At 38.8% G+C, this 14,423-nt stretch overlaps 2 protein-coding genes across 2 annotated transcripts; one reads left to right on the forward strand and one right to left on the reverse strand.

Annotated features, from left to right (window-relative positions):
• Positions 1-3,314: 3,314 nt before the first annotated feature.
• On the forward strand, positions 3,315-5,154 carry LOC135643455 (uncharacterized). The gene is made up of 2 exons (XM_065160438.1): positions 3,315-3,596; positions 3,683-5,154. The coding sequence occupies exon 2, from the start codon at positions 3,698-3,700 to the stop codon at positions 4,862-4,864; it is 1,167 nt and encodes a 388-aa protein (XP_065016510.1). The 5' UTR covers positions 3,315-3,596; positions 3,683-3,697; the 3' UTR covers positions 4,865-5,154.
• Positions 5,155-7,751: 2,597 nt separating this feature from the next.
• On the reverse strand, positions 7,752-11,388 carry LOC103980815 (scarecrow-like protein 21). Its single transcript, XM_009397324.3, has 2 exons — positions 11,251-11,388; positions 7,752-9,727 (listed from the first exon to the last, which is right to left on the reverse strand). The coding sequence occupies exon 2, from the start codon at positions 9,596-9,598 to the stop codon at positions 7,979-7,981; it is 1,620 nt and encodes a 539-aa protein (XP_009395599.2). The 5' UTR covers positions 9,599-9,727; positions 11,251-11,388; the 3' UTR covers positions 7,752-7,978.
• Between the last annotated feature and the right edge of the window lie 3,035 nt (positions 11,389-14,423).

Here is a 14,423-nt window from a genome sequence, read left to right on the forward strand (position 1 = left end):
GAATATGTTTAAACAAAAGTGATTTCTTGGACTATCATCATATTAATTCAAAATCTGATCTCAACTTGGACTACTCTTTTTTTTTTTTTACTTTTTAATTAAAAAAATGCTAACTCACCTATTTATGTGTGAGAGAAAAATATATTTATCTTGAATAACATAGATAAAAAAAATAATATAAGAGCATTCGATTAGATATCATCCTATCCTATGGATTCGATACTAATTCATTCTTAACGAAGATCCGATAATAATAGATAAAAATAATAATATAAGAGAATTTGATTAGATATCATCGATCCGATAATAATATAGATTATTTTTATTTTTATTTACTTTTTAATTTAAATAAAAAATTAAAAAAAAAATTCTAACTCACCAATTTGTGTGTCAACGTAATCAGAGAAAAATATATTTATCTCGAATAATATAGATAAAAGAAAAAGTGATATAAAAGTATATCTAGATACATGAGAGCCATCATATCATAATTATAATGCTTGATGATTTATTATGAGTCTTCACAATCAAATAATAACGATCGATGATTTCATATAATAATTTTTTATTTCAATTTAATAATCATCATGTGCCTCCTTTGGATCATCTAAGAATACTAATTTATATTTTTATCTCCCGACTAAACTAATTTAAGTGTCGAAGAAATCTTTATCATATACCTCTAATGTAATTTTTGATTCCCTATCAAATAACGGGTAGACGTGTCAAACAACTAAAATATACGGTAACAACTGTGATGCTTTGTTTCGTCTAATTTGGGCATTGGATTTTTCTAAGTCAAATTGTACTACTGTTAATTAGGTTTCGAAAGAATATAAAGTACTAAATCAGGTGGTGAAGTACAATAGAGATGGTGGCTGAACACCTTGACGATAGTTCATCTTACCAAAGTCCATAAAGCAGGCAACACATGGTTCTTGGAGTGCACTCTCAACATCAAGCTACATTCTGCTCTGTGGTCGTCACTCTTCCACCAAAGAGATAAGATGCTCTTTGTCCCTCTCTCTCTCTCTCTCTCTCTCTCTGTGGTGTGTGGGATGTGACTTGCGCTAATTGGCCCCAAAGACACTCGTTCCCCAGATATTTATTTATAGTCACTCTGTACACAAACCAAATAAATGCAAAACCACGAAAGGATGACAATTCTTGGGCGAATATACTTATGACAGTCAAAGGATGTGTAGTCTTTCGCTGGGTGTAGTAAATAAACTCATTATGGTAATCGTTGCGGAATGGATTGTATGGTTCCTTTTTAACTGTGTTTTTGCGAGAATTTTTTCTACTCTATTTATTCGTCGAGTGGAGAGTATTATGACGTATCTTTACGGAAGGCAATCAGTGTGTCTACTGACTTGCTTCGTTTGCTAAAGGGTCCCAAGAGGGATCACATTTAGACGCAGAATTGACATCCTGACTTCTTCTATGTATTAGGGGCTAATTACATATTATCTTTATTTTAGATTTTTTAATATTTTTTTATTTTAAAATTTTATAATTATAAAAATAAAAATATTCAGATCTATTTATCCTAACGTTATCGGTTTTATCAATAAAAATATAATAAATAAATAAAAGGATAATTTTAATATCCCAGTTACGTTTTCAATTGTGTCATTGGAGGCTACGAATGACTATTATGGATAAGGAGGAAGAGCGACGAGAGTTAAGGTAAAGGGAGAAGAGGAAGATGATGACATAGATACCGATGCTCTTCATTTGTATTGATGTCGCTCAACAACTATGTTGTCGCTGATGTAGATATAGAGTGGCATTGCTTGCATCTGTGTCGGTACTGATGTAGATATCGAGCGACTCTTTTCGCCTCTCTTCATCTGTGTTGACATCACACCGTAACCCCATCCTCCAACTCCAACCTAGCAGGACAACCTCCACCATCTCCTTAACCACCTCATGTCACTACTTCATGGTTGTCTACCGAGGATCTACAAGCTTCTTCGCCCGAGGTATCGTCGTGGACTTGGAGGTGAAAAAGTAAGAGCTAAAGGATGAGGAGGTCACAAAGTATGAAGGGGAGATAGTAAAATTGGGATCACAAGAAGCACAAAGGGGGCAGACCTATGTCGGCGATGTGATAATCAACAAAGAGACAGTGGTAAGCAGCACAATTGACTTAGCGGATGTGACGAGTCACGAGGAAATTGGTGTAATAGACGAATGTGTCATAGGCCCAACAAAGAAAGGCCACATTCGGCTCACAGTAAACCATTGCCCTTTCACCGCTCTACATATGTTTTGGCATCGATGAAGATGCCGAGCAATACTTTTGCTGCTTTGTATTTGCATTGATATCACTTGACAATTGTGTCGGCATCAATGTAGATGTAGAGCGTCGATATCTGCGTCACGTCTTTTTTCTCTTTCTTTGTCTTACCTCTCGCTATTGCTCTCCCTCCTCATTCACAACAACCACCTGTAACTCTAACGATGTTGTCATCCGCCACCATCGAAAGTATAATTAGGATATTAAAATTATCTTTTTACTCATCGTTTTCATATTTTCGTTGGTAAAATCAATGACGTTAATATAAATACATATAGATGTTTCACTTTTATAATTATACGAATCTAATATAAATTTTTAAATTTTAGAAATCAAAATACTAAAGAGTTCTAACTTTATAGAGTAATATATAATTAACTCTCTATTTTATGCGTCTGATGCCACTTCTCATAATAATTTTGAGAAAAATTTTACGTATATCACAGATTGTAATTATCTTTTACAATAATTGGAATGTACAGAACATGATGATTAATACTGATTTTTCCCATGGGTATATCAAGCAAAATTGCTCCTCATGATTCTATATATTTCATATTAAAAATGTCCTTATCAACTTCTTCCACACACAACAATTTAGAAGACTCGGCAAAGGAATCCTTCGAGCGGCGGTCCGGCTGAAGCTTTATCGTGGTGGCTTTGTTGATCCCACCAAAGCAAGCACAAAGCATTCTTTCTTCTACATTAATTATCCTTCCAGATTTTTCACTGTTCTTTCTGTGGAAATCATTTCGAGAAGTAGAAAAATATTGGAAATCGGCAAAAGGCACTGGATTGCTTTTGACTCCTGGTAGAAGAAAAGGAGACACCAGCTTAGACCTTTGAAGCTCCACCTGACTGTCCTTTCATCATTTCGCCTCGCCTCGGACGGCTGTTCTTATTCTTCGACTCTCCTCGATTTCCCGTGTCGTTCTTTATCTCGCTTTAAAGATTCGATTTTTATTGGGATTTCAACTACGCTTCTTTGGGGTGGCTTCGTTTTGAATTTTTGGGAAGTGATGTGCTCCTCTGAGGCATCAAAACTGGACCTTGGCTTTTCAGACTGGCGTTGGAGAATCCGGAGGCAAGGGTTTCAGTTTCTCTGAGTTCCGCAGACAAAGCCTCTAGGGTTTTATTCCCTTTGTAACCCATAGAACAGTCTCTGGAAAGCAATTTCCAGCTGCCAAGATTTGTCTTTTCCCCGAGTTTTCCTGCTTCCGAGTCTCAATATTGCCTCTGATTCCGACTTTGCAATCTCAAATTAGGTACCCAAGGCCGGGACGTCACAGATTAGGTTTGGATTCTTTACAGCCTCTCTCCCGCTATGTTTTCATCTCAATGTTTAGCTTAACTCAATGCAGCTCGGTAATCTTTTTGCAGCTCCTGCCTGAAGTAATGAATCCTGTGAAGCCAAGTCTGGAGAGCATCAACAAGAAGCCCGACACCTCCACTGGCGCATTTAGTTCTCTGGGGATTGCTGGTTTCCTTGATGTTTTTGTCCACCAAGCTCGCGACGTCCACAACATCTGCATCTACCACAAGCAAGATGTTTATGCCAAGCTCAGCCTCACCAGCGACCCCGACGCTGCCGTCTCCACCCAGATCGTCAATGGGGGTGGGCAGAACCCGGTCTTTAACGAGAATCTGCGGCTCGGCGTGCGAACAATTGAGTCGTCGCTCAAATGCGAGATTTGGATGCTCAGCAAGGTGAAGAATTACTTGGAAGACCAGCTGCTGGGATTCGCGTTGGTAGCCCTCGCCGATGTCCTTGTGGCCGATGGCAAGCTGGTGCACGAGTTCCCCCTCTCATCCACCGATCTCTTCCATTCCCCTGCCGGTTTCATTCAATTGTCGCTCTCTTATGTTGGTGCCTTGCCGGATGTTGTGGCCCTTGCAGCGGTACCCAATTCCATGGTTCCTGAGGCTTCTTTGCCGGATGCAGAAAATGAGGATGAGATTCCCTGTGAGTATCAGAAAATCGAATTCCCTGACCTGAGAGTCGTTAACGAGAACAGGATGATGGTTTCAGAGCTCTTTGGGATCCAATGTACCACCATGGAGACGCAGAATTCTGAAAGCTTGAACACTTCAGAGAGTGGCAATTGGTCGAACGAGGAAGCAGGGGTCCGTCTTGTTGAGAGCTTCTCAGCTGCTAATAGTCAAGATTCGATTGATATTCCTGTAAGCAGTTGTAGCGCTATGGGATCTCATATCATACTTCCATCCACATCTTCAGCTATCTCTCATGTTCTCTCAGCAATGGCATCTCCAAGCCCTGAAGTTAGAGATGGCGCGGCTGATTCCTCTCCACAGCTGCAGAATACAATGGTGAAGCCAGTCATCGGCGTAAACATTGAGCCAGAGCAGACAGTTGTTCAGCAGGATATTGTCGATATGTACATGAAAAGCATGCAGCAGTTCACAGAGTCATTAGCCAACATGAAACTCCCTATGGATGTCGACAACACCTCTTCAAGTGCACAGAATGGTAATGACAAGAAGGTGCCAGCATCAAAGGGGACTGGCTCTAAAGTCTTCTACGGAAGTAGGGCATTCTTTTGAACTTAGTCACAGATACACAGGTGACTTAAGCTGACATTTCAAGTGGTCGTCTTAATACTTAGTAAAGTAATTTTTGGTTGCTGCTTAGGATTATCAAATGGTTATAGGATCCTAATGTTGTTAATTAGTGCTTCTACATGTATACGATCTCCTTATTCTAATGTTGTTTTCACAAAATATTGGGTGCATACTGGCAACTGTTATGTTGTCGTCTTGTATTAACCATAATTCTTGCCTTTGGATGTGACCAACACACACAAAATTCTATAGAGTTTCTCTTTTACATGAAATTCAAACTTTTCCAATGTTTATTGTTAAGTTCTTTACTTGGACATTCAGCAGCCAGTATAAGTTCACATGTTGATGTCCTACTGAATGACATATTGTAAATGATTCATGGGAAAACACTGGCTAATTTGGTGTGGCATCTATTGCTAGCAGTTTCTCTAGGTACAGCAGTTCATTTCGTAAGACACGACTGTCCAATCGCAGCCAATCTGATAGGATGGTGTTGTTCTCCCTCTTTACTGTTTTCGGTCGTCTCTAAACATTCTTGAGAGGGTTAAATTAAGCAGAATGCTAGATGTTCATTGCTGAGGTGCTAAATATGGAGCGTACACAATTGGAAAAAATGATTTAAAGAGATGAATTGTAATTGTCAGGAATTTGATAAGATTGAAATGGGCAAAATCCAATGAATTGAGTGTTCCTCACCACCTAGTTGGTTATGACAACAATTCAGGTGGTTTTTCTGACCTACTTGTGATGAGATTTTGTAACATTTATTCTCCTCTTTGGTGTCTCACAACTATGTTGGCATCATCTTTGTTTGTGAACTGCTCAAAAAAATGAATCAGTTGATGAACTACTCAAAAAAATGAATTCAACAATAAATTGTCTGCTTGCTCATGTTTTTTGTTTTCTCCTCATCTGGAGGCACATTTCAGCTCTTATATCAACTACAGCAAGAATTTATAGACATTGAGATACCACATGAAGTTACAATGCTGAACTACTTGTTGGACTGGTCGTGGTCATGCTTATTTGCTAGTGTTTAACATTAAAGAGGTTACACCATCCAAAAACTAAATAGTAGATCTCTGGTAATAAAAGTAAAGCACTTCAAGATCAATAAAAAGAATGAAATAATTAAATAATAGAAAACTATATAGGAATAAGTTAAAATGAAATGCATACCCATCTGTATCAAGTAGGCTTTTCAGATTTCTCTTCTTCTAATCCAAATATTCAGCATGTTTCTGAGAAGTGAAATTTGAACTCTTTGCAAGAAAATTCTCAAGCTCAGGCTTCAACAAGGTCTTCCTCTCCAAGAGGTATCCTTCCTACCTCAACTTTATTCGCCTAAACTGAACTACATCCTGGTGTTTTCCTTAACCCTCTCTCCATCATCACTTTCTTCACCCCTACCAACTGCCCATCAAACGCATAGATATTGGAGGGAAGGTTACAGCATCCAGCATGCTCGGCCTCCAGTTTCAGTAGATTTCTTGCCACCAAATCACCTATATCGATGTTGGTTTAGCATACAACCAGCAAGCATTGCACACCAAACACCTGCGTTCAACGAGTCGCAAGCCCTGTTACAATTCTCCAGGATTCCCAAAGTGATCGACCATGGTGCATACAGTTCCCGTCTCCCTTCAACCAAAACCACGCAGACAATGTGACAGCCTTAGGTTTGATTGATGATTGAATCATATTCTCAAATGTCGCCATTGCCTTCGTTCCAAGACCAGGCATTCCACATGCAACTGTCATAGAACACCAGAGCACTACATATCATCGACAGCATTGGACAAGCTGCCACGTTTGAATACAGGTCTACTAGTGCAGCACCACCAACAGAGACCATATCCTTGAAGCCATATTTGATCAATTAACAACGGTGGCAAAGAGCTCAGCAAAGAATTCTCAACTGCGAACTCGATGTGAAACTTTCCACCATTGTGACAGCATCAGTATTAGATCTATCATTGGCACTCCAAGGACGTATCTATTTCCTCACTGTAACATGAACACTTGTAACATATCGATGAGAGCAAGTGGAAGCAGCTACTCTGAATCGCGCACCTTTCTACCTTCGTGGAGATCAAGGGCCAGGGAACATGAGTGAAGCACAATAACCAAAGTAATGGAAGTGGGTTCTGCTCCTGCCTCAATCGGATCCTCTTATACAAGCTGCAACGGGATTCTTATTCTGTCTGAGCATAAGGTGAGAAACCACGGAACATATCTCTTTCACGCATTATGTCAAACAATCTCCTCGTCGTTCCAGTCTCGCCCGAACTTTGCATACGAGTTCAAGGCGGAAATCACCAGAGGAAAATAACATTCGAACCTCGTTTGAACCACAAACCCATGGGTGGAGGATTCCGTCGAAAAGCTTGCGGGCAAGTTGGATGTGTCGTAGAAGAAGCAGTCTGTGGTGGCAGGAGACTGGAGCGGAGAAGGCAAAGCAGCCGCGCTAAGGACTTGGCGTCAGTCGAGGATGCAGTTATCACGAACAGGATTGACCGGCAGCTCATTAATTCTTCTTTTGGAGCAGCCATCGTGCAGTGTCTGTGTTGCTACGCGCTCGTTCTTTTTCCCCGAAAGAACGGGGCTTCAGAGTGCAAGGAAAAGAGCTCTTGGATCAGTATATGAAACAAAAGGCTCCGAGAAACTCGTCGCACCCATTCATCATCTCATGACAGTCGTCTACTACGTCTCTCTTCCGTGGCCAATTCCTTTCATGTTCTTCTCAATAGTGGCTATATGATAGCATGCCATGAATTTTATTCGCTAATGCCTACGCTCATTCCCGATAAAGCACATTATCTCATAGAGTTACAACCAAGCATTCTAAACCTACGAAATGCAGTAGACATGTCGACAAAAGGAAGGTTGTAATAGAAGATGAGATCACATGAAGTTATGGATACTCTTAATATCGCTGTTTCTAACTTCAACTATGATGCTACAACTTACACGACCATGTCACAACTGGAAAGTATGAGCAGAATTCTAATTGTCCATAGACAGCTACAGATGCTTACAGACTAAAGTAGCACGAGGAAAACTAGAGATCGTCATTAGTTTGTCAGATACCTAAGTTCATCTCCAGGCGCATGAGACAACCAGAGGTCTATTCCTCCACCCGAGATAAAGTACACCATCTCGCTCTTCAAGCCAGTAGTGTTCGGAGTAGTTCTGTAACAGCGTTTTGATGGTTGCATTCACCAGAGGACTAAGAGGGCATGGCCGGAATCCAGCCATCAAAAACCGAGATTTCCATTTCCCAAAAAGCTCGTGTCTCTCCACTCTTTCAGAACCCTCGCAAGCAACAATGTTAACTATGTCCCTGGCAAGGCAGTGCTGCTCAACACTTATTCTCTCCTTGTTATCTCTTGGGAGAGTCACATCTATTGATTCAAACATGGCAGTATAATATTCCATAGTCTCCAAAAATCTTGGAAAAAATGGAGTAGTGTTAGTGTTGGATTCTTGTTCCACAAGTGTCACTACCTTTGGCGAAAGGCTCTTAACCAATCTCAAAAGCCTATCTCGGTGGTTCCTTGTGCTCACACTCTCATCTGGCATGTGATGTAGCTGAAAAGGAAAGTTCACTGCCACTGCCTCCCCTGGCCGAATGACAATGTCCTTGAGTTCCACATCACAGCCTGACATGGCGGCACCATGGAATTCAAAGGGCACGTTTCGAGATTGAGCAAGTCTAGATAGTCTCTGCCCCACGATATGTAGGCCACCACCCCTTGCATAAGCAGAATTGGAATCATCAACTCCGGTTATTCTTATGTGTGGAGGACCACCAGGCCTTGCTGAAAGGGCTTGAATGAGGGTTATCCACTGGCTTCCCTGGGCAATCTGGAAATCAATTATGTGAATCATGTTCTCACCCTTGACAGCCTCAGCAATTGCTCCATTTGCAGATAAGTAGCCGAATTTGAAGTATGGACAGACCTCATAAAGAATATGCATGTAGGAGAGGAGGTCAGAACTAGTGGGTTCTTTGCACTTCAATGCTTTGTAGATGGAACTACCAGAGGAAGACAGCCTAGCTATGAGGCCTTCGAGCAAGTATGCACCCAATCTTTGAAACGGTTCCCCAGAAACTGAAACCATCTGCTTCAACTCTGAAATTAGCCATTCAATATTAATCATATCATTGTCAGCAACAGCTCTAGCACAGGCTATGAGAAGCTGTTTCAAGTCTCCTCTGGGAATTCCCATCACTTGTCTCCATGCATCTGGCTCCAATGAAAGATGGCCCGGATAGGTGTTTTCAAAGCTCTCAACTATATCTGAATCAGGCCCTAGCATTGCAGTCTCTATCTCCCTTAACCTGATTTTAAGATCATTTGGGTCTTCAGTAACACATGAAGCACTTACTGAAGATCCGTAGACAATATCATATTGGGAATCTTGCTGGGATATAGGGCTCCCACTGGTCGACGAGAAACTTTGGGAAGATGGAGAATTATGCATGTTATAATTAGCAGTTGCCAAGGAGGACTCTAGAGTGCAGAATTGCACATCACTTGTCTGAGATTGAATTTTTCTTTGCTGAGTTCCATCATCAGAAGAAAAATAATGCACAGATTTGTGATTTTGAGGCATATAACTGGACTCAACATCTCTAGCAGGCATGGAGTTCTGATGATATGTTGACTGCTGGTGTTTGTCAAAGACCGAGTACTTTTTAGATGCTTGCATTGAAGTATAACCCACAATGTAGCCTCTTGAGGGTCTAATAAAATTAAAATCACATTGACTGGAGGAGCATTCTTCTGAAGACTATTTTTTTGCTTGCCTGAGCTTTTTTGTCTTATCAAAATAATTTATCTGAAATAGACATATGTATAGGCATGAGCACCAAGATAACTCCATATTAATAACTGATGCTTTCACCAAAGAGGCAAAAACATTATGATTCAATAAATGTGGTTAAGAAAAGAGTAGGAATGAAGATTGTTCCAAAAAGTGTCAGTAGCAAACAAAATTCAAAGGCGAGGAGAGGGGACATGAGAATATGAGAATAATCACTAATATGAAAGTCAAAAGAATCAGCAATACACAAGCATTCAACAATTTATGTAGGCGTCATTGTGCTTAATTACATAAACATTTTAGATTTAGTTCCAAATTCATCTCACCTTTATGGAAAGCAATAAGTATTACAAAGGGGAAACAAGAAGAAATACAATACATAAAACACATGTTATATTGCTGCAGACATTAATTGACTGGAAGCATGACAACATACAATTATGATAAGGTTTATTTGCTGATATCATGAATTTCTTATGGTCCCAAAGACAGAAATTTGAACATTTTAAAAGAGAAAGACTTCAACTGTGTTATTATCCTTTGAGGATTTTATATGATTTTTATAATAACAAAACTGACACTATTCTATTGCCGTGTTGATTAGATGTTTCATTTAACATGAAGAATTGAGACTAATCCTAGATACAACCACCACAGGCACCATACCAGAGATAGACAGACTCCATACCGGCTTGTAGTTTTATGCATCCTAGAATTGTAAAACATAACAGAAGAGCATATATCCAAAAAGGTAGAAGGAAAATAGATCTGCAACATATTTTGAAGGACTAACTTCAGATAATTTATGAGATATATGAAGGCCGAAACCCACCTGATCAAATGGCTACCTAATCCACCAAGACAACATGTCCAGGAAGAAAAAGGCTAGCATCAACTAAACAAACCACAAAGAAAGAGGAATTGAAGAAAATGAAAGTCAAAGAAAAGAGAAGCATAACAGAGTGGTTGCAGATCTGAAACTTAAGTATCTTCTTTTCTTTCCATAAAAAATACATAATTTTCTCAAACGAATTCTGCAAAAGACCCCAAATCACTCCATTTTTCCAAGCACAAACCCTAGTTTAGGGGGAAACAAACAACCTATGCATAGAAATTCCTTTCCCGGTATAAAAACTTTGGACATAAAACCCTTGATTAAAGCTTCTACACCTCAATCAAAGGAGAGAAGAGAACCTTCCCATCATCAAGAGCTCATTAGGAAGGAAGAAGGAAAAAGATAGTAGGAATCCCGGGTTAATCGGGAGGATTCCACCGATGTAAGTTCCCAAAATCAACACCATGAAGTCACATAAACCTTAAACAGAAGCTTGAATTCACAGCTCCATCAATCAATCCCACAATAAAAAAAAGGAAAATTAAAGAGAAATCAACACAACACAAAAAAATCAACAAACCCCACGACAACGAAAGCCCCACATCCCGTAGGAACAAAGTGCTTGATGATCGACTCTTATCACTATGTAATTGCTCAGAAACATGCATATAAATCACAGCAGACGAATCAGGCTTCAGCTTACCTTGTAAGCACCTGAGAGTAGCAGTCGAACACATCCAACAGAGCTCAGCGGAACAAGACCGAGGTTTCCGCTTCCAACTCCCTGTGAGCCAAGCGGAGGGGATGGGCATAAAGACACAAGAGGCAACAACCGCATGGGCTGAAGTGTCCCCGTGGAATGTTCAAAATTACTTTGTTGCCACGCCCGACTTGTACCCACCCAAATTGTACCAGATTTGATGATACGCTGGTGCTGGAAGCGCCAAGGAGACACGTGGAGAAAGACGAGGCGAAATCGATGGTATTGGGGATCAAACTGGGATGGGATTAAGGATACAAATGGAGATGCGAAACAGGGGGCGGATGTCCAATTTGGTCAAAGTGACGGATTGAATTCCTTTTTAATTTGGGGGGTTTGGGGACTAATTTATTTTGACCGGAGGGGGGCAGGCGAGTCAACCGTGCGGGCGAATCGAATGGCCGTGGGAAGGTAGCCATCTGACCCACACGTTTCCGCGGACCGCCTTCCGATATGGAGAAGGTTCCTCCATGCCTTTTTCTCCCGCGTTTCCCTTCCCGCTTCAACACAAGGCGGGGTTGGCCGGACGACCTCTCTTTTGGCTGCTGGAGTTTATCCGACGAGCATATTAGAATATATTTTTATTCATATTTATGATATAATAATCATATATATATTTATGATATTGAAATAAGAACTTATGGTAAATTAGGTATCCAAAATAAATATTCTTTGGAGAGTTGTATCATCATCGATCACCATCAATCGAACACCCAATGACAACACCGTTTTGCCATTTAATTGGCCCAAAGATGATGAACCAATATCTTAGCACGCGGAATGACTAATCTCTACGACGAAACAATAAGAATCTCTAAAGCATCATTATCATGATGATAATGACAACGGCATCAAAAGCGTTTGGCAGCTGATAGGATGCCATTGTCGAAAGAATGCATACGAGATGATGGTGGAATCTTCACTCCGTGTCTTCTTTCCACCCCCCCATGAGAAATAAAAGTAAAATTGTTTATTGGAGCAACAAATCGCATTATATAATTGACAATCTTTCATGTGTGTATGCAAATTGCATGACTTTGCTAATAAAAAAGGTCATTTGACAAAATAATGACTTTTAGCAATTATAATTCTAAATTTGTAGCTAAAAACTCCTTAGCGACAAAAACAAGTTCGTTCTATTAATTTCCCATCACCTTTACCTTATTTACTAAAGTTTGGATGCCTTGTTGTTTTTTTTAACAAGCATTGCTGCATTTTCTCTCATATTCTAAGTATATAATTTTTTTTTCTTCTAAATGTAAGTGTGAATTAACGATCTTACTATCGACAGACAAGATTTAGGTTAGTTGACATTCTAAATTTATATTTGTTATCTGTAAAGTAAGGTAGAGTGTTAGGGATGATATGATTAGGTTCGAGTTGGAAAGAAAAATATATTGATCCTATCCAAGGTGCTAAGACTATGTTTGAAAATATATTTATATTTTTAATATAAATACTTCGTGTAATTATGAAATGCTTCATGTGTGTTTGGTAAAGAAAACTATAATATTTTAGCTTCGTCCTTGAATTTGTAGTTGAAATGTTTTAGTAGCAACAAAAATCATATGTGTTAGTAGATATATTAGGAAAATATTTAATGAAGTTTCTCTTCAGTACTATTAATGATCATGGATAGATTTCTTTTTCATCTTAATTAATAGCTAGGAGTGTATGCCTTACAAGTGGAGTTCATATTGCTACCAAATCTATGAAGTTTGACCATCGCCAGACAATCAAATCCAATCCGTTCCAAAGATATCCAAAGTTAGGGATCAAACCACACAAAGAACTAACGCACAAATCAAGGTCGGACTTAATCTACTCAAAGTGAGACGTCATGGAGCCCCCAAGCCATGCTTTGTGCCATGACCACAATCATCCATCCCACGACTCGTGACTTAAGTCGTAACTTCTCAAACAAGATGAGGAACTCCTCCCTTCTCTCTTCTCAATGTAAAATATACTTTACTATATCAACTCCATACTTAATCCGAATCCAATTTATCATTCGATCAAGTTCAATATACCTCGTGAACATTTGGAAGCTTGTATGAATGTGGTGTCGTGCACGTACTTGTGTGTGGATAACATGGCGTGATGACATCAAATAGTATTTCTTACGCATTCTTTTATTGCCCATGAGATAAGAGTGATTGTATTGAGTAGTGTTTTTTTGGAGTTTGGATTATTTTATATATCTCGTTTAAAGTTTATCACTCAAAATGTTTCTTATTGTCGATGTGATTGAGTGATCTCACCAAGTGGTGCTTATAGATAATTCAAATTTATTCTATACATCTATATTAAAGTTTATAGCTCAAGATATTTATGCTCAAGTTAATATTAAAAATTAAATTCTAACAATAGCCTAATAACTATGTCTAATACTAAGTTGACTTATATTATTTTGCCATGGATTTCATTCCCACCCCATTATGTATCGATGTAAGATTGCTCACTGTGTCACAACATAAGTCGACTTTGACTTAGTTTTGGAATAGATATTATCTTTTTAATATTTGTATCGAATATTTTATTATCGTGGATGGATAGTAAAATAATTGCTCATCGAAAAATCATTAAGAGGACATTTAGCAATTAAGATTACGAGTGTTTCCCAAGATGATCGATCATGAAGACACTATGAACTATTCTTTTCTCCACTAAGTACGAAGAAGATCAAGCCATACCTTTAATAATAAAAAAAAACAGAAAACAAAAAACACTTGGAGTTAAAGTTTTATTATTATATGTCAATTGGATGGGACCTCGACAACGACTAAGATAGCTATCGACACGATCAAGATGGATTGCAGTTTTAACTATTGTAGCAAAGGTGAGGCATAAAAGTGATATTGGTTTATGACTAATTAGGCTTGGGAATCCCATGTAACATTCGTTTTTTTAGATTTTGTTAGTGGTAAAGATAAGATGATATTGTTAGATTTTGTGGTCATTTATAATTGGATAAGATAAATATATATATATATATATATATATATATATATATATATATAAAATATAATTAATTGGATTCTGATGACATATTTTGATCAATAGAAAAGAAGTCTACTCAAAGTATGATTCCTTAGGAGATAATCGGAGAAACTTTC

This window comes from Musa acuminata, chromosome BXJ1-4 (genome assembly GCF_036884655.1).
Source record: "Musa acuminata AAA Group cultivar baxijiao chromosome BXJ1-4, Cavendish_Baxijiao_AAA, whole genome shotgun sequence".
Taxonomy (NCBI): domain Eukaryota; kingdom Viridiplantae; phylum Streptophyta; class Magnoliopsida; order Zingiberales; family Musaceae; genus Musa; species Musa acuminata.